The sequence below is a fragment of the Plodia interpunctella genome, chromosome 11, assembly GCF_027563975.2.
Source record: "Plodia interpunctella isolate USDA-ARS_2022_Savannah chromosome 11, ilPloInte3.2, whole genome shotgun sequence".
Lineage (NCBI taxonomy): Eukaryota > Metazoa > Arthropoda > Insecta > Lepidoptera > Pyralidae > Plodia > Plodia interpunctella.
In genome coordinates this window covers 4,454,287-4,479,166 of record NC_071304.1, presented here as the reverse complement: position 1 = coordinate 4,479,166, position 24,880 = coordinate 4,454,287, and the positions used below count along the sequence as shown (strand labels likewise).

The window sequence follows — 24,880 nt, the reverse complement described above, 5'->3', positions numbered from 1 at the left end:
TATATATATATATATATATATATATATATATGTGATAAATACATAGAGTTATGAAGTTTGGAAAACCTACCAATCTTAATTTTTTATTTTCTATCTAATCTTTGAACTGTTGTCAAGTATTTATTTCCTGAAGGAACTTAAAACAGTAATCAAAACTTTGCAATGCTATGCAAAAACCATCGAAGAAAATCATTGCAAATTTTCCGCTGCTGGTAACTTGAAATACAATCTGCTATACTTATCGAAGTCCATATATATATATATATATATTGAGATAAAAGGAAATAATATTAATATAAACAGACCAATCACAGACAGATGTTAAACCGCGTTACAAAAAAAATGTAACTACATATACCCGAGAAAAAAGTACACGAATAGAGGAGCCGATTCAAGAGTGCTATTTAAGTCGAGGCAGAACTGAAACACAATTGTAACGAAATGGTTTATTCAGTGTGTACTGTGTAATTAAAAGTTTCTTCCAGCGGGGTCCGGGAACCAGAGGGGCAGACTAAAGAGAGGTCAGCGTAATGTATGCGAGTTGAGTCCGCGGAACAATCGAATCCATCGGAAGTCCCGGCCGAAAAACGATAAAATAGACCGCCTTCACACCGACCTTACTTATACCAGAAAGAAGAAGACATTTTGATTGCTTCCCTAATAAATAAAATTTCACGTCTATTAGCCGCATGGCGTATTGAAATTTTATTTAAAGGTTAGCAGACGCTGTCAATTACTTAAATTAAAACAAGCTATAAGATCTTATTTGGATCTCGATTACTCTTAATGAGAATCGTCAGGTCAATGTTTATGTACCAATTGCACAAATTAGTTTAAATTATACTTTTGATCTTACATATCTTCCCTATATTTTATGTAGGTACCTAAGGATGCGAATGTTAATATTATAACCAACATATTATATTGGTTATTTCTTTACGTGCTTATTGCATGCGTACTGTTATACTATACATATGCACCCTTTAGTGCTTACATCACTCACAGACTGCTGCATCAGCAGATTCGGTTGCGACGTTAGTCGCTAGTCCATTCCTTTCAGTCAGTCGAAATCGAGCTCCTTTCCATGCTAGACGGTTGCCTCAAATCAATTAATTCTTTTTTTTAAAAACCTATTTCCTCAACGTCGTATAACATTTGGTGGCAACGGTAAAGGGATTTAGAAAAATAAAATCCCCGGTTCGCCTCTTTCACGTAAAATTCAAGTATATAAATTCACGCGTGTGTGTGTTTGTGTTCAACTTCGAGTTCTGCTCCGGCCCTCATAGTCGTCGTCTTCAAGAAAGCAGTCCACCTGGGGCCCATTGTTGGGCATCGCCGATATTCAACGTGCTCCAACCGGCCTCAAACCACCTGCCAGGTTACCCACTGTCACGCGATATTGACGCTGTGACCGGTATACCATTGAAGCGACAACTAGTGATTCATTATCACATACACGGTATCCTCATCACTGTATCCAGATCTAAGCGCACCTCCTATCGACATCGAGATTTCACCGTATCGACGACGTCACGCCGTGCCTGTATTTTGTTGTGTCTACGCGACCAGCGACATGCTCGCCCTTATCACGTTTCCTGCATTCCTGTGAGTGACTTTTTATTCATACTTATTCTATTGGTCATTGCTACTCTGTACTCGTGTTTTTTTTTAACAAACGAATTCTTGTCATAATTGTATAATTTTATTATTATTATTTTTCTTTTATATTCACATTTTGTTACTCATTTAAAATGGCCGAAGGTCGTTCAACCAGCCCGAAACCCGAAATCTCTGTCACAGACACAGAGGAAGATACCCAGGGCCAATTACATCCAGGCCCCTCCACTAGATCTAGTAAAAAGAAAGCGGCTGTAATTCCCAAATCCGAAATTGAATTATCCACTTTGCTTAAATTTATAAAGCCATTTGATGGTTGTAGAGAAAAGTTAAATTCATTTTTAGTAAATTGTAATAATGCTTATGAAATAGCCTCGGACACACAAAAAGATATTCTCTTTAAATACATACTCTGTCAGTTACAAGGCAAAGCAGAGACCGCCTGTTCCATTAAAGAATTTACTAATTGGCATCAGCTTAAAGAGTTCCTCAAAACGCAGTTCAGCGAGAGGAAACATTACGCTCATCTCCTCACCGAATTACAGGAATGCAAACAACAAGTCACTGAAACTGTCAGTCAGTATGCTTTAAGAATAGAGACTTGCTTATCTCATTTACTTACCGAAATTTCCATCTCACACGGCCATAAAAGTAGAGAAATGATTGGACGTAGTGCCGCGATGGAGGAATTAGCCCTCCATCATTTCCAAATGGGGCTAACGCCTCGAATATCTAATTTTGTTAGGAGTAAATCCGTTAAAACTTTAAACGAAGCAATTAATATCGCAATTTCTGAAGAAAGAATCCAACAATCTTTATCTAAACATTCAGCCCCGTCTAGCAATCAACAATCTCGTCAGTTTATACGTCGTAACCAAAATCCATCTTCATTCAAAAACAATCCTATTACTCCTCGTCCTAATAATAATAATTCCATCCTTGTCTGCCGATATTGCAAAAATCCAGGTCATACTATAGAACAATGCCGAAAAAGGGAATTTAATAATAATCGCTTCAAAAATCCTGATCAAAACTATACAAGGCAACCCCGTGTTCATTTCATCTCCGATGAAACTTCGGAAACTAACGATGATTTTCTTACCAATCCTGAGGGCGGTTATGACACCGTAGACTCTAATCAAAAAAACGAGTAAACATCTCGTCCCAGTGTCGTGCGGGATTATATAATTTTAAAACCGGCACTATCAATTATAATTCATCTACTAAATCCTCTGTATCCACTGTATCTATGCAGCAAGCCAAGGTTGATCTGCCCAAATCTACTAAATCCTCTGTATCCACTGTATCTATGCAGCAGCCCAAGGTTGATCTGCCCAAATCTACTAAATCCTCTGTATCCACTGTATCTATGCAGCAACCCAAGGTTGATCTGCTTAAATCTACTAAATCCTCTGTATCCACTGTATCTATGCAGCAACCCAAGGTTGATCTGCCCAAATCTACTAAATCCTCTGTATCCACTGTATCTATGCAGCAACCCAAGGTTGATCTGCCCAAATCTACTAAATCCTCTGTATCCACTGTATCTGTGCAGCAACCCAAGGTTGATCTGCTTAAATCTACTAAATCCTCTGTATCCACTGTATTCATGCCACAACTCAAGGTTGATTTGACCAAGCCTACTAGATCCTCTGTATCCACTGTATCCATGCAACAACTCAAGGTTGATTTGCCCAAGCCTACTAGATCCTCTGTATCCACTGTATCCATGCAACAACCCAAGGTTGATCTGCCTAAATCTACTAGATCCTCTGTATCCACTGTATCCATGCAACAACCCAAGGTTAATTTACCCAAGCCTACTAGATCCTCTGTATCCACTGCATCCATGCAACAATCCAAAGTTGACTTATCCAAATCTACTAAATCCTCTGAATCCGCTGCATCCGTACAACTTAAAACTACTAGTTCTCTAGATCCTTCAAAACCCAAAGTTTATAATATTTCAAATATTCCATCTAAAACCTTATTACCTCATGTTCTAATAAAGTCCTCTGTCTCTGATATCCCATTATCTCTGCTAGTAGACTCGGGATCATCTGTAAGTCTATTGAAACATTCTTGCATTATGAAACATCCCAAACTCACAAAAGACATAATTCAGTTAAAGGGTATAGACCCAACTGATAACCCTGTCTGCACTCAAGGTCACTTTTTGCTAAAACTGCAACTTCCTAAATTCGACATATCCCATAAATTCCATGTAACTGATATACCTGACTTACCCTACGATGGAATAATGGGCTCAGATTTCCTTAATGCACACAATTGTAACATAAATTATAATAACAATATCCTTTACATTAGAAACACATCCATTAGACTACACTTTCATGAGCCTGCCTATATAATACCTCCTAGAACGGAAACTATTATCGAATGCTCTGTATCAAATCCTGAGGTAAAAGAAGGATTAGTCCTCGATCAGAAACTTTCTGAAACTTTACTAGTAGCTAATTGTATAGTCCATGTAAAAGAAAATAATAGAATAAATATATCCATTGCTAATACATCCGAAGAACCCGTAACTGTCAAATCCAACCTAAACTTAAAACTCGATCCCTTTAATCCCAAAGTCCTGTCAGAACATTCAAATGAATGCATAAATCATATAAATCTTACTACTAATAGTTTCAAAAGAACACAAGAAGTGTTAAAACAAGTCCGCACTTTTCATCTTAATAAAGAAGAAAAGGACAATCTTCTACAATTATGTTCCGACTTTTCTGATATATTTCATCTCTCAGGAGAGATCCTAACTCATACCAACGCTCTCAAGCATGAAATCAAAACAACTACCGACAATCCCATACACACAAAATCCTACAGATTCCCCGAAGTCCATAAAGCCGAAGTCCACAATCAGATAAATAAAATGTTAGAACAAAATATCATAGAACCCTCTGATTCCCCCTGGTCATCACCCATATGGGTTGTTCCAAAGAAACTAGATGCCTCTAATGTACAAAAATGGAGAGTTGTAATCGACTACCGTAAACTTAATGATATCACTATAGGTGATACTTACCCTATACCTCAAATCACTGAAATCTTAGATCAACTTGGCAATAGTAAATACTTCTCTACTTTAGATCTGTCATCCGGTTTTCACCAAATCCAATTAAATGAAGCAGATAAATCGAAAACTGCCTTCACAATTCCTGAAGGACACTTCCAATTCACAAGAATGCCATTTGGGCTCAAAAATGCCCCTTCAACATTCCAAAGACTCATGAATTCTGTACTGTCGGGCCTCCAAGGTACCCGCTGTTTTGTTTACCTTGATGATATAGTCTGCTATGGGTATGACCTTAAATCCAGCATCCAAAATCTGACAGAAATCTTCCAAAGAATCCGTAACTTTAACCTCAAACTTCAGCCGGACAAGTGCGAATTCCTCAGACGAGAAGTTTGTTATTTAGGACACGTAATCACAGAGCAAGGTGTAAAACCTAACCCTGAAAAGGTCAAAGCCGTAACTTCTTTTCCAATTCCAAATAATCCCAAGGACGTGAAATCGTTTCTTGGCCTAGTTTCCTATTATCGTCGTTTCATCCCCGATTTCTCTAAAAAGGCAAAAGCTCTTACTAATCTTTTAAAGAAGGATGTACCCTTTAAGTGGGAAAATCAGCAACAACTTGCTTTTGACACACTCAAGGAAGAACTTACCTCTGCACCTCTCCTGATATACCAAGATTTTACCAAACCTTTTATTCTTACCTGTGACGCATCTAATCATGCCGTCGGCGCTGTACTCTCTCAAGGACCTGTGGGAAAGGACCAACCTATAGCTTTTGCCTCACGCACACTCAATAAGAGTGAATCCAACTACAGCACAACCGAAAAAGAGCTGTTAGCCATAATATATGGATGTAAGACATTCCGCCCTTATATATATGGGTATAAATTTATCATCGTCACAGACCACAGACCCTTGAAATGGTTATTTAATCATAAAGATCCAAGTAGTAAACTCCAAAGATGGAGATTAAAATTAGAGGAATATGACTACGACATAATATATCGCAAAGGTAAACTAAATTCAGCTGCTGATGCCCTCTCTCGATATCCTGTCAATCCTATCTATCCAAAAAATCATACCAACCTGAACCCTAATAATGATGAAATTCCTGACGATGACCTACAAAACCTTCTAATATCTCCTTCCAGCCTAGAAGCCGATCTAGCTGATCCTGAAATAAAAAACGAATTACTAGATTATTTGAATGATATATTAGACAATGAATCTCCTGGAAAACAACCAGAACCACAACTTTCATCAAATCAAGAAAACCCCGAAATCTTACCTTCTTCTGTCCAGTCTGCACCTGAAAGTCCTCCTCTAGTACCTGAAAACTTACTTTCTGATCGAACTGCACCTGAAACTTCATCTATACAGTTCGGATCAGATGAAACCTATAATACTTTCCTAAAAGCATCCAAAAATGTACACGACACTCTTATTATAGAACATAATGAAAATCTACTTAAAACCACACAAAACCTTATTATTATACCTACCTCCATAGACTTGGATGAGTCTATGCCTTACATTCAGGAAATCATTAATAGTTGTTCAGAACCCGATCGGAGTAATTTCTTAAAACATGAAAGGTCATTATTTACCTCTCTACCTCTCACTATTAGAAATAAGACTTACCTTTTCTCATTCACAAAAGTTCACCATTTTGACGACTTGTCCTACCCGGATATATTTAAATCCATAAAATATGTGCGGGACGAGATTATAATGACATACCCTACTATAAACGAAGTTAGCATAGCAGATTTTAGGAATCCCTTCGATAGACACTCCTTCGTAAAAATCTATAATATTCTCAGCTATCTTTTTGACGGAACCAATATTAAAATCCATATATATCATAATGATATCATATATCCTTCTTTAAATGAAATTCCTAAAATTTTAAAAGAGAACCATGACATCCCTATCGCCGGACACTTAGGATCTTCTAGAATGCTAAACCGTATAAATGATAGATATTATTGGAAAAACATGCGAAGTGACATAGAAAACTACGTAAAAAACTGTACATCCTGTCAAATAAACAAAGCCTTACGCAAAACAAACAGAGCTCCCATGATAATAACTTCCACTTCTACGTCACCATTCGAAAGATTGTCCATTGATATTGTAGGTCCTTTACCTGAATCCGGAACAGCCAAACTTAAATTCATTCTAACTATGCAAGACGATCTTACGAAATTCTCGCTAGCATATCCTCTTCGTAGTACTACTGCAGAAGAATCCTGCGAATGCCTGCTCCATTTTATTTCATTATTCGGAATTCCTAAACATATACTCACTGACCAAGGCACCAACTTCACCGCAGACTTATTCAAGAAAACCTGCGAATTTCTAAAAATAAAACAGTTGTGGTCCAGCCCTTATCATCCCCAAACACAAGGCGCCTTGGAAAGGTCACATTCTACTCTCAAAGAGTATTTAAAGTCATATGCCAATGAAAATCAAGACAACTGGCCCCGTTATGTCTACACAGCCATGTTAGCATATAATACCGCCGTACACTCTACCACACACTATTCACCTTACGAACTATTATTCGGGCACAAACCTCGCATTCCAGACTCCGTTTATGGTGACGCCTCTAGTGTTACTTACCCCGAATACGTAAAAATGTTGCAACATCGCCTAAGGCATTCTCGAAATAAAGCCTTAGCGCTCATACAAAAATCTAAAATTAGTTCTAAGACTTATTATGACAATCGTACTCGCCCAATAGAATACAAGGTTGGCGACTATGTATTACTTAAAAATCATCTTAGATTACGTAAAGCCTTATCACCTCTCTGGAAAGGCCCATATAAAATCGTCAAAGTCCATGGTAACCACACTTTATCATTGTTAATAAATAAAAGGCATGTAAAACATCACTTTGATGAGGTGAAACCTGTGGAAACTCACGAAGTTTAAATTAGGTTTAGGTATAAGTTTATATTTTAGTTACTAATATAGATAGGTACTAGGTCATACAGGTAAAACTAAGTAAAGTCTCTTTCCTTACAGCATACTGGCCCAAGGTCATCCGGAATTTATTCATCAAATCAACGTGAGCTCCGGAATTTACTTTGACCCTATCGGTGAACTTAAAATCCGTATGAGTCATTTAGATGTGGTCACCCCACTCGATATCTCGCACATTGAACCCCACTTGCAAAATATAAACTCAGTATTAGGTACAACACGCTACATATGTAACCAAATTAGATTAGAAAAATCATATAATTTACAATGTAATAACCTGTTAGAACCCTTAACAATAAGATATCATGACATTGTCTCTGAATATTCCACTATTTCGCACTTAGTAAATAGAAGATCTAGAAGAGGAGCCTGGATAGGTGCCGTTGGTTCTCTCTCCAAAATCGTGTTTGGGACCCTTGATGAAAATGACGCCATAAAATATGACAATGCCATTCGAAATGTTCAAGATAACGAAAAAAGACTGAGCTCATTAATAAAAGATAATATCCTAATAACATCTGAAGTTTTGACAAATTTTAATAAAACATTACAAAGTATACAACTTAATGAGGTCAGCCTTAATCTAGTTATCGATAATTTCTCTTCAACATTAAAAAATATTACTTTAATTTCAAACGAATTAGTTGTAAAGACGAATATAGATTTTATACTCAATAGTTTAGAAGCATCTATACTCACCTTATCATTCCACCTCGAAGACACAACAAACGCTATTATTTTTAGTAGTCAAAACATCCTGCACCCGGCCGTATTACCGCCCACGCACTTATACCAAGAAATTGTCAATAATTACAGATACTTACCTGTAGACCTTAAGTTACCTGTAAGCTTAACATTAAGTAACATACATATTATTACAAATGTATCCAGTGTAGTGTGTTATAGTATAGGCAACAAGATTATTTTTGTTCTGAAAATACCCCTAGTGTCCCCTAAAGATTATAGTTTGTATCATAACATAGCATTGCCAACTCCTCATATTAAAGATAAACCTAATACTTTTAGTTTCATAAGACCTAGTAGTAAATATATAGCAATGACCATAGACAAATCCGAATATTGTAACCTTGATTCGTTAAAGGAATGCATAACGATAAGCCCGCGCGAGTACATCTGTGACGTTATGACAGTGTTCCCGTCCAGTGTTAACCCCTGTTGTGAAAGTGAGTTATTGTCCAATACAATAAGTGTTCTCCCCGTGCAGTGTAAAACAGACTTCTTTTATGGATACGTAGATTTATGGCAACCACTCGATAATAATAATTGGCTATATGTACAATCTAAAAGCAGTAAACTTTACATTGAATGTCCTAAAGAAAAACTTGTTGATATTAACATTATCGGAACAGGAATTTTAACTATTCCTAATAACTGTATGGCCCACTGTAAAAGTACAAAATTGATACCTAAATTTGATAATGTAAAAATAAATGTTAATATTGTTCACTCTAACTTCAACTTAATTAATGATTCTTGTTGCACTTTAGATAAGTTTAATAAAATAATAAGTAATGAGCCTCCCCTTAAGTTGCATAATATAAATCTAGATTCATTCACATTAGAAACAAAATCTAAACTAAATTCCATTGCTAAAGAAACAGATAAAATTCTAAATGAACATCAAATTATTAAATACGAGACTCATTACTCAATTATTACTATAGTTATAATTTGTGTAATCTTAATCTTTTGTATAACCAAACTTATTATGTATATTAAATCGCGCAACTGTCTATCCCGTCGCCTTCCCGATACTATTCCTCCAATCCCTGCAGTTTCTCCAACTGATCAGATTCCAATTGCAGAGAATATTACTCCCGCTAAATTCAGTAAACCTTGTTCCGTTAAGGAAAATATACCATCTCCCAGTATAAGAATTAATGTTTAACCCTAAGTGGTTTTCCTCTTTACAATTCTTCCTAAACATAGTTTCAACCCTATGTTTAGTCTACCCCAAGGAGGTGTTATACTATACATATGCACCCTTTAGTGCTTACATCACTCACAGACTGCTGCATCAGCAGATTCGGTTGCGACGTTAGTCGCTAGTCCATTCCTTTCAGTCAGTCGAAATCGAGCTCCTTTCCATGCTAGACGGTTGCCTCAAATCAATTAATTCTTTTTTTTAAAAACCTATTTCCTCAACGTCGTATAACAGTACGTATTCAAGTTATAACCGTGAGATCATTTTAACATTCGCATCCTTAAGTACCTACATAAAATATAGATATTATAGACTTATGTCTGTGAAATAACCTTTCATCGAAGCCCAATCAGTAGAAACGTTACATGACGGTGTGACGAGCACCCCGACTTCGACCGCACCACCCCTGTCATTAATCTCGTCTCTTCGCTAGCCAAGTCACGCCTCGGGAAGCGACAGTAGAACGGCTCGGAAAAAATGTCAAGACTACACCTCAGCGATCAAATTCACTATACAATTCCAACATTTTCATTAATTTTCATTCGAAAATGTCTCAAGGCGATCGTACAATTATCCCCCGCTGACTAATGAATTAATTTTTTGATTGGATTTTATGACTATTTTATTACCATACCGATTAACGATTCGATTTAGGCATGATACTTAGATTACATCTGCTTACATCTGCACGAAAAATTTTTGTATATTATCTTAAGCATAAATATTTTGTTAATACAAATCATTCCTATCCTTACTTATAAACCTGCCAAGTAACAATGTAGTGTAGTGTTCTTTTGTCAGCAATTTCTATAAAAAGCTTGAGAAAATACTGGATTCCGTATCCATTCATATCCGACACGCATGTTTTTATTACCCGAATATATCTTGTCATTAAATATTCAGCACACGTTTCGTATTCGGCCTACCCGCGATCTTGCCGTAACACAATTTGTCAGTGCAAAATGATCGGTGTATTATCGTATGTCTAATGTGACGAAATTATTCATTTTATACTCCTGTTAATAGTCATTACCTTCAGCTGCTAAATATTGTATTGTATAATCTGTGCTAACACGGAATAGAGAATTCCTCGTCCTCCTCCAGAGACGTCGATTACGATGAGTAGGGATCTGCAAAGTTTATCAATGCCTGAAGTAAGCTTTTAAAAACTTGATTAGGTATATTAAATTAACAAAAGGAAACAAAATGAATAAAAAAACTAAAATCGAGTAGGTACCAAATAATATGGTTTACCCTGTGGGTTTATCAAAGCATGCGCTGGAGAAAGAAAATACAACTTTAGATCAAACTAATCTGTCATATCTTGAAATATCAAAGCATTGATATTATCAAACCTAATCAACATATAGATGAAAAAAAATGTGTAAAAAAAGAAACACACTGTAGAAGAAATTGATCGCATCCGATAGTGATCTTCTTATTTGGTGCAGAGCAAAAAAGAAATGAGCAAAAAAGTTCGTATCTTTGAATAGATTGGCCATTGCATTGGATGCTCGTGTACAAAATATATACACTCAGAATTATCCCTTGCTTTTTTCAATGTATTTAAATTAACTTTATTCTATAATTCAAGATTCGGTTATATTTTAGCATCTTCATCATGTTTTCCGTAGAGACAGAAATCTTCATAATTTCAAAGTATGTTCTCTTTACTAAACGAATGAACGAATGTCATTTTATTATGGTTAAACCGTGAAACCTCGCCACTTGAGTATAACTTAGGCTTTTTAACCGATTTCTTAATAAATTGGTAGTTGGGTTGTATGTAATACGTTTAAAAGTTGTCAAAACTTTTCAATGCGATGGCTAGTATAAATTAGAATAAAATTTACATGTTAATTAGTATCGATGACAAGATGATTATAGTTCATTTCATAATGAAAGGATGCCTCGTCACGACTTAGTTTAGGGTCTGACAAAACTTAATCATCCAAGTATCAAGTTCGTGATGTTACTATGCTATGCTAGCGCTATGGCTTCTAGTAATAGCATATATATAGCTGAACTGGGGTTTTATTCGGCACGGTTTTAATAGTTATAAGCAACATTTTATAAAAACAATTTTTTTTTTCATGGAAGCTTAATATTTTAATGCTACTTGAACCACTTTATCTGTAAAATGTGTAAAATCATCTCACAATCACCCATCATTCCACACATATCTAATTATGCTTAGAATCCAACGAGCATTTAATTTCATACAATCAGAACATGCCGTCTCTACCATACCACTGGCCTCTTTACAACTGAGATACCATCAAAACTCTCTGTGAGATTGTTATACTTAATTAAATTCTCTCATGATTATCTCATTCAAAAAATTCTGTTGAAGAACAATTTTGATTTTATCGGTTTGGCTAATTTTAAGACGAGCCTTTTATATTTTAATTAATGATATCTGCTTTGTTAAAAAGTGATAAAATTTAATATCATAGTTTAGTTGTATCACACGCGTATAGTTTGTTATTTTCAGCCTCGCAAAAAAAGTCATCGTTTTATTATTGGAAAGCAAAAATTACTATTTAAATGCGTGGTATGTACGGATATACAACTACGACTGTTAGTCTGTTTATTTGTTTTATCTATGTTGATAGTTTCTACCACCGTCTCCTTGTTTTCCAAGCCATTTCCTCCAATAAATAAAAATTGCCTTCTTCAAATTTCCGCTATGAATATAGTTTTTTTTTTTTTCATCTTTTACTTTATTGAAGTATTTTATTACGAACTAGTGCGACATCCCAGATATTTTTTGTAATAATTGCTCGAAAACAATTCTTCTTTTTTCTAGTCAAAATAATAATTAAGTTATAAGTACGAAAAGAGAAGACAAGAAATAAGACAATCCGTGTCACTAACCTCATACGAGTACAAGATAGTTGAATTTAATAATTGATAAAAATTTAAATGTCAACAAGTTTATAACTTTTTGAGAGAGTATGGTCGGTCCCTTAATGGTAGCTACTTCCACAATTAATTGTCCGCAACGGTCCACATATTCGTAAATGTATTCCTAACTATTTCCTATGGTAATGAAGGCGCAATGAAGTAATCAAACTAAACTGTGGATTCAGACACTAATTCTGCAACCGGACAATGTATATTAGCATACAATAATTAACATTATTTTAGCAAATACCTAAATAGTATCACATCTTTATCCTTTACGAGGATTCGCACTTTATTCCTATTACGAGGTGTACAGAGCCGAGAGTAGCAAAACTCGAAGGCCACGTTTAGCGTTTCACGTAGGGATAATTGATGGAATTTAGATTAAATATACCATATTCACAGCTAGCCTGTGAGAAGAATCCCCAGATTGTAGCTCTATCCCTTTTCTTTTACAATCTGCACGGGAGGAGAAGCAACTGGCATTTCATGTTTTCTTTTGGTCCCAGACCAGCATGGAAGACTTATTTAATAAGTAATATATCATAAATTATCATATCCATTGTACAAATTAGTATATGTTTTCCCTGAAAAACATGTCCAGTCCTTGGCGGAGTGTGTCCCCCTCTAACGATATTACATTTTTCCCCTTATGAATACTTAAGATGGGCTACTTCCCTTTTAAGGGGGGCTGCAAAAATTTAATCTAATCCCTCTCATTTTTCACTTTCAGGAGAGTCCAAAGTTAATCGGTCCTATTTTTTGAGTGGTGAATTTTCTGCGAAAATGTTAAACATTTAATTCGAAAGATTTAAGAAAATATATTCAATTTCAATCTGTATCTGTCAATCAGAAACTGAAAACTTATGTCGACTCTTTGCTTTGTATATATTATAATTAAAAACTTATAATAATAGTCTTATACACAATATAAGTACTCATATATTATAGTACATTATAGTATAGTTATATAATATTATGCTTATTATAAACTTACCGTTTACAGAAAATTAAACAGCGCTCCAATAATCTAGACGCAGTTTTCCGGAAAAAAACTGATCAGATATCGAAACGAGTCCCGGGTGAGTTTGTGTCACTTTCAGTAGGTTCCACTTCACTAAAGTTAGCACAAAGTTAGTGATCCTTGCACAATTTACAATCACGCCTCAACAATGCAGTTTCACTTTCTATAAAGCAAACGCGATCGGTCACGAGCCGGGAAAGGCCGCAGAAGAAATACCAGATCGCGATCTCCGCAAAACTTCAGCCAGCGTAGACAGCAGCGACACAATTTCCAGCCAGCGCGCTGCTCGACCGTCGAACAGCGACTGGGCTCAGTGATAACGATACTTACTACGAATGAACCTGCAAAACGAAACTCTCCATAGACAGCGTATAAGCTCGCCTCTCTCTCGCCACCCGGCGACGCACTTAACACGTGCCCTCTCCCAAACTTCAACCCTCACTCCACACAACAAGACGCATTTTCCGACAACAGCCTCCGCCCGACTCGTCTCGTTCCAAACGCGTAACGAGTTTACGGTACGTAAATCGTAGTAGATTTGTTTTTCAGCCCCGCCACAGTAATCCAGCTCTTCACTGGAGCTCACAGAGCGCTTTTTTCCGAATCAGTTCCCGTTAAATAGAGCCTTCTTTTTATACAACCTGCCGCCTGGTAGCCTGTGTAGGGAACGCTGAATAACCGCTATGGACAAGATGCCAACTTTCTAAACTAAACCTATAAGACTGCTCTATCCGACCGGTGAATTACGATATTTTTATTGGAAGTCTACAAACAATAACAATAAAGCATTAAGGAGATTGGGTGTCGTTGCGTCTGCGCTACGTGTTGTAATTTTGCGGTGTTTTGCATTGCCCGCTTTCCGCTTCATAAGTTGCGGTTTTACTTTCGGTGTCAATTACTGCGGTTGGAGCATTGTGGGGCTTCGGCAAATTGGATGCCAGCCCTGTGAACCAGATTAGACCACCTTGTGAAGGCTGCTCGCCGTTACACAACTTATTTGTCGCATAACCTCGTTGAAGTTAAAAATAGGTCGTGTCGTTGTTTACTCTTAGGGATTTTCGTAACTTGAATATATGCAGGGGTCGGATGCGATATGCGAGTTCGCGGAGGCAACGAAATATTGAAACCGTAAACCCTTCCGCGTGATCCCACGAGATCCTGAACTGGGTCAGCAAACGCGGCCGAGCACTAAAGTCGAATCCATATTATTGTATTGATATGACATTTTTCAAAGCCCTGTAATCTTTTTGATTACATTATTAAAACGTCCTAAAGAAACCACATATTGTGTACAAGCAAAAACCTAGATTTTAATAAAGTATAGTGTGAACTGCGTGAGATTTTGTCGGCAAACACATCACAATTTTATCATCCAACACAATCACATAATCATCGTGAGAGAACTGCCATTTGGTCGGTATGTTTGATATTTCGTGCCATGTTTACCGTCTGGTAGCGCAGTATGTAACTGGTACGTAGGTATTACCCGTATTCAGTAGATAAGTAAATAGATGAGATCTTTATTTGTAGAGTACCTATCAGACAAGTACGCACAAATGTAAACTTATTTGTTTTATACATTTTATTGTGCAATAAAGTTTAAATAAATAAAACCTCTACTCAAATCTTGTACAAGTACATACATGAGTACAAGATTACTTTTACTCAATAAACAACCATTTAATTCCAAATTGTCGCCGTATAAAAATATAAAGCCCTGTGTACTCAACCTAAAGTGAAATGCCACGGGGAGGATTCCATTTTGCGAGTTCCCACTTTGAGATGACTGACTGTGACGTCACACCACATTACTGGAGCCAATAAAATTCCGATACGTCCGGATCGTAGTTTCAGACCCAAACTGATAAGAAATGAAATGGGTATCGGCGGGTCTACCTTTGTGTTAGGGTGACTTAGGTTTCTGCTGACACTACATGATAAAATATATGTACCATTCATGTAGTGTCAGCAACTTCACCCGGAACATTTCATGATCTTCTATTGTTTACAAAAATCAGACATAGCCGCTTTTTACGCCCAAAATCTAAAGAGTTCATGTTCAACTGTTTTGGGAAGCCATATTTTCACAAGTTGCCTCAGTTTATTTTCTAGTTATTTCACATATCTCGATGATTAAATATAGAATGCAGGTTTCCTCATTAGGATTATGCTAAAACTATAGCTACCGTTAAAATAGAAATGATATAATAATCTGCTTCGTCAGCACTTACAACATGAACACAACATAACTTAGGTAAATTTTAATTAAAATGGTTTCAAAAATAACTTTGCATCTGTTTTATATGCACCCCTTGCGTTCTGTTAATTTAGAAAATAGGGTAGTCAATACTTAACAAAATATTTTAGTTGTATTGTAATAAGATTACCATGGCGAACATTTCACCGGAAAGTTTTATGGTGTATAAGAGGGTCATGAAATATCGTAACATTTTTTTCAGATCCCTTGGGGTATTTTTAAAAAATATGCCTCGTATATGTCTAAAGTTGCTGACAAGCGAGTTCTGGTAAGTACATGCAGATGTACATGATTTCTTGAAAATATTTTTAACAATACAAATATTTCACTATGATATGAGTTTTACTATTTTCTGTTTGGTCCAAAGGTTGACTATTAAAAAAAATATTTTGTTAACAATAAAAGTTTAAAATATATATATATCGTTTACGATTTTTTGTGTGAGTGAGGATATATTTTATTGTTACACAATCGTATAAATTCCACTGAACGATATTCGGGAAATTAGTACATGTGTAGAATATAACCCGGAATAAAAACTATTTTGTATAGAAATTCCTATGGGGTACAGTGTCATAGCTACCAGAAGGCTAAACGGAGCGGGGGCCCAAAGCTAAGGAGGCCCTTGAACTCGGACTTACAAACTGACTGAACTAGTGAACATTTCTCTCCGTATTTAAATATTACTATTAACTGTATTTATAGTTTGAATTTTATCGATAATCTGTATTACAACTTCAAATACAGAACAAACGATTTTAAATCGTTTAGATGGGGTCTTAGTTTATTTTTTACCCCAGGACCTTGGCATAACTAGCTACACTACTGGGCAAAACCCAGCGTAACCACACTGGATCTACGCACAACACAACAAATTGTTATCATGATTTATTGATTTTATTATATGAGGGTACATAATCAGCCACGACAATCGCATAGATCTGCACATCTTACGATCCTGTTATTTTTTATATTGGTTCCATAAAAATGTTTGTGTTCTTATTAGGAACACAATGTTGTGATATCAGGAGCGTCCATAAACAACAGAGAAGTACCTGGCTGACAGAAAGGTAGAGAAAAAGTAGGAAAGCGGACCCTAGTCTCCAATACTTTATAGATCAGAAAGTGATTGATGTTCGTAATGATCAGTTCAGGATATCGTAGCTCCACATTCATGTGATGTTGCTATAAGAATGTCAAGTATGGCTCAAAAATGTAGTGACGACCATGATGCTTTAAACCAATCACACCTTTCTCATCCGTAAAGAGCTGGAATTCAGGGTCTGTTTGTTTACCTTTTTTTCACGAACTTTCTATAGTATACACAGATTAATAATACTTCCAGTAGTAAGTAAAAATGAGTTTTTAGAGATAAACTTGAAACTTATCACAACATTATGTTCCTTTTGTTTTCCTTTTTTGCTTAATTTGATTGTGTACATAAACGTTTAAACTCAATGTCTTGAGTTTAAGACTTTTTTATATAAGACATCTTCAAAAGTAAGTGAGATAATCTTGCGCAAGCAAAAAGCAAATTTCCTGTTTGGGAGGGATTGAAACCGTGAAGGGGAAATCAAGTCTAGACCAATCTTGGTAAACTCGTTACAACATTTGGACTCCTAAGTACCTATTACTTTATTTCCAGAGTCCAGTTAAGGTGTAAACGGAACCATCTGGAACTGACGCAAGTTTTTCATTTACGTTACAACTATTCACCATTGAATTAGTATGTACTCCGTGCAAGTACTTACTAAATCCATGCTATTCACTAACTTGATAGTGTAATATTTATGAGATATCCGCAGTTTTTGAATTTGGTAGATATTGCAGAAATCACAGTGAAGTTTGTAATAAAAGTCAAATAGTAGATATACTATTATTAGTAAGTAGATATCCTATTTGAGATAAGTATTATTTTAGAACTTCACCAAGAAAACCCAACTAGTTTTTCTACAACAATCCACATCGACTAAAAAATGCAAAAGTCCAATAAATTATTAGACGATCAACATCGTGTAAGTGCCGTATAAAAATTGGCTGAACATTGTGACGGGTGTACAAAGCGTGGCTGTATGAGTAAGCGTCTAAGCGAGTAGGCGCCACCACAAAAGACGCGAACGTTCACTCGCGTTCAATAGAAGACGGCAGATGAATTATTCAGTGAATAGAACGGGAAAAACCTGGGAAAATTAAATTCTGCATAAGTTATTAGTTCATATTGACGGAAGCACCCAATGTTTTTGAGACCGAAGCTAATTTGATGTCGATGACTGTCATCGTCCGGAATTCATAAATCGCTCAGAAGTATATCATTTCATAGAAAAACTATATGATTAACGTAACGCTTCAACCTGAAGCCTTCAAGCATTGAAACGAGTAGGTGGTGCATTTTGTGTTGGGAGCCGAGTACCTACTGAGGCGGAGCTAACCTATAATTGAAACAATTTAAACAAACAAGTGAACGTGCCCAAAGTGTATATCAGTACTTTACAATATCTTCAAGTCGTTTTGCGGAAAGGTTAACAAATATAGAAAGGATCCGCTTGAATATATAAACAGCCTACAAGCAATGGAAATCTTGTTGGAACAGCGCACTCAATGTGGGAACAACTATTAGTTTCCTGTAATGCCAGGTATAAACGGATTTTAGGGAAATTACACCTTAAAGGGATGAAAGGGAGGGTGAAAGTTTGCAAATTGGGTTCGCCATCCTTTTAGCCTTATTGCCTTAACATCTACCCAATTATTGGAGGTTGGCTTTTAGAAGTGACACCTCATCATACGAAAGAAGTAAGTCGGGTCTCAAAAGTTACATTATATGTATAGTGATCGTTCTGCTAGTGCTGCAGTATTGAAGCGGCTGTGGTCCAGTGGTTAAGACGCCAACCTGTGATCGAAAGGTCCCAGGTTCAAATCCTACTCGTATAATTTGAGTTTGTATACTAATCTATCTCATACATACAGCAGATTTAATAAACCTCTTGCTTTCGCTGAAAGAAAACATCAACTTGTATTCCTAATTTATGTAAATACCTACTTATATAGCCTGTATCCAACTATTTGCCATTCAATTGTAGTAGGTGGTCGTGAATAACTAGCCAGTGTTATACAATACAAATACAAATACAAATAACCTTTATTTAGCTCCACAAGTATACAAGGACATAAATAAACACACAGATCACAGTTATAAATATAAAACTTGTGGGAGCTCTGGAGACACCAAACTAGGCAAAAGCCTGTGTCTTGGGTCACCAGGTCCCCCTCACATGTTTGACATTACAAGGTATCCCGGAGTAAATCAGTATCTACATTTATATATATAACTAGGTATTTGTACTAATTATTTAATAGACGTAACTATTTTATTACTTATAAAAAATTATTACTATTCAAGTATTTAATGCAATGTTATTTTAAATTATACACTTAACCCAATATTTCAAGTAGTTGTTCTGTACCATCATAATCAAAACTGTCTAACCAGTGTTTTAATTCCGTCTTTATTTTATAATTGTTTAAATTTTTTGCCGTATATTTTGCATTATACTTATTATAGAGATATGGAGCAAGAAAGTCATATTGAGTTTGTGCAAATTTAGTCCTAGTGTAGGGAACTGGGCAGCGGTCGACTCTTTTATTTTGCACAGGTAGGCTCGGGACTACTTTTGAATGATACCTACGAATGCAATTGTAAAAATATAATTTTCTTACAGAGAGGACTTTGGTAACCTTGTATAACTCACTCGTTGGAAATCGAAATGGTAGGCGCATAAGTACCTTCAAAACCGCCCGTTGTGAACGTTCTAGCTCCATAATAATAGTTTTGCCAGCACCTCCCCATGCACAAATACAATAGCTCAGTATAGATTCGCAAAGAGCTACATATATTCTCAACAACAGACGTGATTGTGCAACTTCTCTTATGTTTTTAAAAGCATATATTAGTTTCCTGACCCTTTTTGCTAGCATAGTAATATGCACATCCCATTTAAGTCTGTAGTCGATTAATACACCAAGATATTTCACACTATGAACTCTGGTTAACTCTGCACAATCCAGACAACACCGTCGGTCCATACGGTTACACGGGTACGTGTGAAGAGTTATTCTATAATTAGGATCTGGACTAGTTGCATCCGTTATTGAAAAACAAATATAGCTACATTTCGATGTATTTAATGTTAAAAGGCTATCTTCTAGCCAACAGCTGATACAAGCCAGACCTTCTTCAGTTAGGTTATTAACCTGTTCCCATGTTTTACCATGAAACAGGATCGCTGTATCATCAGCAAATGCAAATATGTTTGCTTGATTTATATTTAGGCTGCACAGATCATTAATATATAACAGAAAGAGACTAGGACCCAACGTACTTCCCTGAGGGATTCCGTAGTTGCTAACTGCACTGTCGCTGACATGGTTTCCAACTTTAACACATTGTTGTCTATCCTTAAGATAGTCCTTGAACCATGCCAAGGCATAGCCGCGTATACCAACATTCTCCAACCTTGTAATCAATATGGGTAAAGACACAGTATCGAAAGCTTTTTTAAAGTCTAGGAAAACTCCGACACATTTCTCTCCTTTATCCAAGTAGGATGTGGCCAAACTCGTCAGTCTTAGTACCGCGTCCTCGGTCGATTTGCCCTGTCTAAACCCATACTGATTATCCACAATACGACCCTTTTTTTCTAAGTAACTCATCAACCTAGTATTTACAACTTTTTCAATAATTTTAGAAAGACTAGATAGAAGTGAAATTGGTCTATAATTAGATGGATCCAACCTATCTCCCGACTTGTATACAGGACATACATTAGCTTTTTTAAATAAATTTGGAAATATGCCGGTTTCAAAACTTAGGTTGCATATAAAACATATGGGTTCTACTAAAAATGGAGAAAAGGTTTTTAAGAACGACGTTGATATCTGGTCCCAACCAGGAGCACTATTTGATTTTAAGCTATTGATGATGTTTCTAACTTCTATTGGGTCTGTAAAAAACAATGCTAGTGATTCTACCGGTGTGTTCTCTTTTTTTGCTGATTTGGCTAATAAAATGTCATTCGTTTTTAGCTTATTTTTTGTTTTAGCTGCCAGGGAACTACCTACACCCGTGAAATAATTGTTGACTACATTCAAAGAATTTACTGGGTTATCTTTTATATTTAATATATTATCATTTGTTGTCTTTGTTCCATTCAAACGACAAATTTCCTTTATTAATCTCCAAGTTTCTTTACTGTTTTTTAAATTTTTGTTAAATTCTGTCTCGTAGTATTGTATTTTAGCATATTTGATAATATTATTGCAAATATTTCTATATATTCTATACGTTTTACTTAGTTCATCATTATTTACATTTCTTTTAGCTTGTTTATGTAATTTATCTCGTTTGCGTATTGATTTGATTATACCTGGAGTAATCCAGGGTTTCAGAGGACGTTTCTTATTAGCGACAACTACACGGTTAGTGTTCTGGTTAAGTAAACATTGCAAATAGTTAACTAAGTATTCAGTTGCTATATTTGCATCTTTGAAATTATATAGTTCATCCCAAGATTTAATTTTCAGATGTTCAAATATGCGGTTATAATCTAGTTTATTTTTATTAAGTGCAGGGTTTTTTTTATTTACTTGAGCGTCAGATAAGAACAGTAATATTGGAGAATGGTCAGTTAACCTATCAAAAACAACTGTCTGCCACTTTCTATCAGTTTTAATTGAAAAATGATCTAGACAATTATTGTATCTAGTCGGTAAGTTAATCCCTTGAAGCAACCCATAAGTCGCTATGAGATTGAGATATTCATTAGTATTACTGTCTGGGTTTGTAGAAATTATATTTATATTAATGTCGCCAGTCAAAATAATATTTTTCGTTTTAATTGATTTTAAGACTCTATCCAATGAATTTATATAATTGTTAGTATTAGAAAAACATGGCGGGCGATAAGAACAAATCAGAGTATAGTCATTTATAGAAACAAGTAAACAATTTCCATCATTAAATGGGGGTTCATCAACAGAGGTAACTACAAGGCCGTTCCGCACATATACCACCACACCATCATTTTGATTTAAACTGATCTTAGTATGATACATATTGTAATTAGGTATTATTGGTGGATTTCGTTGTTCACTAGTTCTACATTCTGTCAGTACCATAACGTCTATGGGTATTTCAATCCTTGAGACAAATACTAAAAAAGAATCAATATTACAATTGATACTACATATGTTACATGTTACTATAGTGAGTGATTTATCATTCTTAGAGCTATATTGCAGTAATTCTGGACAAGTACTAGGGTCCTCTACCCTATGACAAATAATTTGGTCCGAATTGTCAATTTCAGCATTAATAGATGATACTAATGTATTGAATTTTATATATAAAATAAAACAATTACACAAGTATGAATCATAATTTCTTCACTGTTCAAATAGGTATAGCACACATTATAATTTAGATAATCCTTAGTAAAGCATTGCAATACACTTAAAAATTGACAAAACATAAATTTGAGTTTTACAGAAACAGTCTTGACGCACTCATATCGATGACTCATTTCATACTCATGTATCCAATGCGGAATCAAGCCAGTGAATCCTACGAGACAGAAAATAACGGTGGGCAAGTAGTAGCTTGCAAGTTGGGCAAGTAAGTCATGTAATTGAGGTATTAATATTTCAGAGGTACAAAACGCACAAATTAAGTCATTGTAGATTTGTGATTGAGAGCTTTTTACATTGGTGTAGAACAAGGCAAGTATCGTATTCAAGTAAATAAATAATGTAGTTACGTTATATAGACATATTTTATGTATCAAATGTTTACAGTATTTTTTTATATGGTATTTCTTACTATAATATAGGCATATATATATTAGGCACTTATACAATGGTAAACATAATCTACCATGCAAAGTGTAGGTATTTCCTAATTGTAATTTTATGAAGTAATCTAAATCGTTGGAACAGTAGATCTTTATATATGATATTAAAAATAATGTTAATTCTAAATAAGTGTAAAAGTAATTAGTATGCGATATAGATGATTTTTGAGACACAAGGACAACTTTATCAATAGCATAATAATAAAAAGTGGGTAGTTTGACTAAAACAGCGGATCGAGTATTGGAATAGAGGTTTGGGATACACTGAGTTATGGTAAACTTAACGTTAGCAAAATTGAATATATCAACTAAGATTATAAAAATTAGTCATGCCTTTTTCAGTGCTTTTAAATTCTCTTCAGTTTTAATCTCTATACGAGGACCGCCTTCGGATTGCCGCATATAAATACGGCCCCGATTGGTCCAGCAGAATTTGAACCCCGAGATTTTGGCAGTATCCCGGGCCTGCCCGAAAAGTTTGCGATCCTTATTCGTCAAGCTTTCAGTTATGTAAATTGGCACTCGTGGTCCCGGTAGCCCAATCGATGTCGTTGAGAGTTTACTGTGGGGATTAATTTTATTGTACTCCTTGACTCCATCTAGTATTTTGTTTTTCGATAATACAGATGTTAATTCTGTCACCACTATTGTGGATCCAGTTTTATTCTTAATCCTATATATATCTTTTATGTCGGATTTCGTTATATCGACATTTATAGTCCCGCAGGTCTTTTGCATAAGGTCGCAAAGATCTTGTTGTGTTTCCGACCTATTTTGCTGTGTGCTAACAGGTAGGTTGCGGACCTCGACAACTGCGGACTTCGACCTTTTTTGCAAGTCCTCAATTTGATTCTCTAGCGAGGCTATATATGACAAGTTTTCTTTACGTTCTTGCTCCATATTAAGTAGTTTGATCTTCATTTCCTCATATTGTTTGGAAATAAACTGAATAGACTTTTCTACTTCCATGCTAGATGATTTGATACTGGAGTTCTGTTCTTTCAGTTCCGCTATATCAACTGATAGTCTATTTAGCACCACATCTTGATCCTTCTTCCACTGAGTCAATATAGTTAATAATTCTTCTTTCGTCAATAGACTACTATTATTATTTTCTTCTTGGTCCTCCTGACGAGGTCTTTTCATTCGTTTACTCACATAACTCAATGGTATATCAGGATCCAGGTTGGTAATATCATTTTCCGAGGAAACTTGATGTACACTGTTACCAGGTGGCGACCTTAAAACTTTTGACATTTTTCTTTTTGTTCCTAATTTCGCAGTTTATGTGTTTGCAGTACGACCAGATAGCGTAGATCCCCGTAGACACTGAGATTTTATGTTAATGTAGTTCTTGTTAAAATGGATTGAGAACAAAAGATGACCAGCCGATCGCCGCACAAAAACTTAGAAATTATAAGATCAGTACAACACGATATATATTTATCCTTTATTTCTGTCTTCTTCACACTTCGATAAACTTCACTGGTTTATGCGCGCCTAGTATTTCACTTAATTTTTTAGAGGGAATTTTAATTAAATAAATTGATTAAAAAATATTTATGTAAAAAATCGTGGGGCACACGTCTGTTCGCTTACGCGGTCCGAGAGGAGACCGAGAGGAGGAGTTAACAATAACACAATCGATAGCAAGGAAAAGTTTACATTAAGACGCAAAAATGATATTATGGCAAATTGAGAAGTGCTCCTATATGAATGTTGACCAAATATTGACCAAAATAGCCAATATATTTTTTAGGATTTGATTTCAACTATATCTTACTTATCATAAATTCTAAAAGTGGCTTATCATTTCCTAAGCCATATAATGAATCACAAAACCTTGAAAAAAGCGAAAGGATCCGGCTGTGTAATATTATAATAGAAGTACCTATATAAGAGGTAACTGATTGGCACAGAATCAATCAATATCTATAGTACCTCTAGTGTTATTATGCAATGATGTTTTTACTCAGTCAAAAATATATAGTTAGTCAATTCATGTATAATAATTAGAAGATGATTTTTCAAATTACATAAAAATTTAAGTATTTATTTTATTTTGCAGACATATTACATAGTTATTTTATGTGCCTAATTCAGTTATTGATTTTTATTTGAAGTACTTAACTATTACAATATCATTCGTGCGTCTGGCAGTCTGTCCGGCCTTCACAGTAGTTTTCTCCGAAACTACTGA

General features: G+C 35.5%; 4 protein-coding genes across 7 annotated transcripts in view; 2 read left to right on the top strand and 2 right to left on the bottom strand.

The window, feature by feature from the left end:
- The window catches only part of IRSp53 (Insulin receptor substrate 53 kDa), a 155,754-nt gene extending 141,906 nt beyond the window's left edge, over positions 1–13,848 (bottom strand). For all 4 annotated transcript variants that reach the window (XM_053751167.1, XM_053751169.1, XM_053751170.1 and 1 more), the window contains exon 1: positions 13,495–13,848. The gene's annotated coding sequence lies outside the window, so the exon portion shown is untranslated. The remainder of the gene's footprint in view (positions 1–13,494) is intronic.
- Positions 959–9,778, top strand: LOC128673379 (uncharacterized). The gene is made up of 2 exons (XM_053751171.1): positions 959–1,605; positions 7,688–9,778. The coding sequence occupies exons 1-2, from the start codon at positions 1,574–1,576 to the stop codon at positions 9,552–9,554; spliced, it is 1,899 nt and encodes a 632-aa protein (XP_053607146.1). The 5' UTR covers positions 959–1,573; the 3' UTR covers positions 9,555–9,778.
- On the top strand, positions 1,601–2,771 carry LOC128673380 (uncharacterized). The gene has a single exon (XM_053751172.2). The coding sequence runs from the start codon at positions 1,752–1,754 to the stop codon at positions 2,769–2,771; it is 1,020 nt and encodes a 339-aa protein (XP_053607147.1). The 5' UTR covers positions 1,601–1,751.
- A 9,159-nt stretch (positions 13,849–23,007) lies between the features above and the next one.
- Positions 23,008–23,937, bottom strand: LOC128673868 (uncharacterized). Its single transcript, XM_053752023.1, has one exon. It carries the CDS (start codon positions 23,935–23,937, stop codon positions 23,008–23,010), a length of 930 nt encoding a protein of 309 aa, XP_053607998.1.
- Between the last annotated feature and the right edge of the window lie 943 nt (positions 23,938–24,880).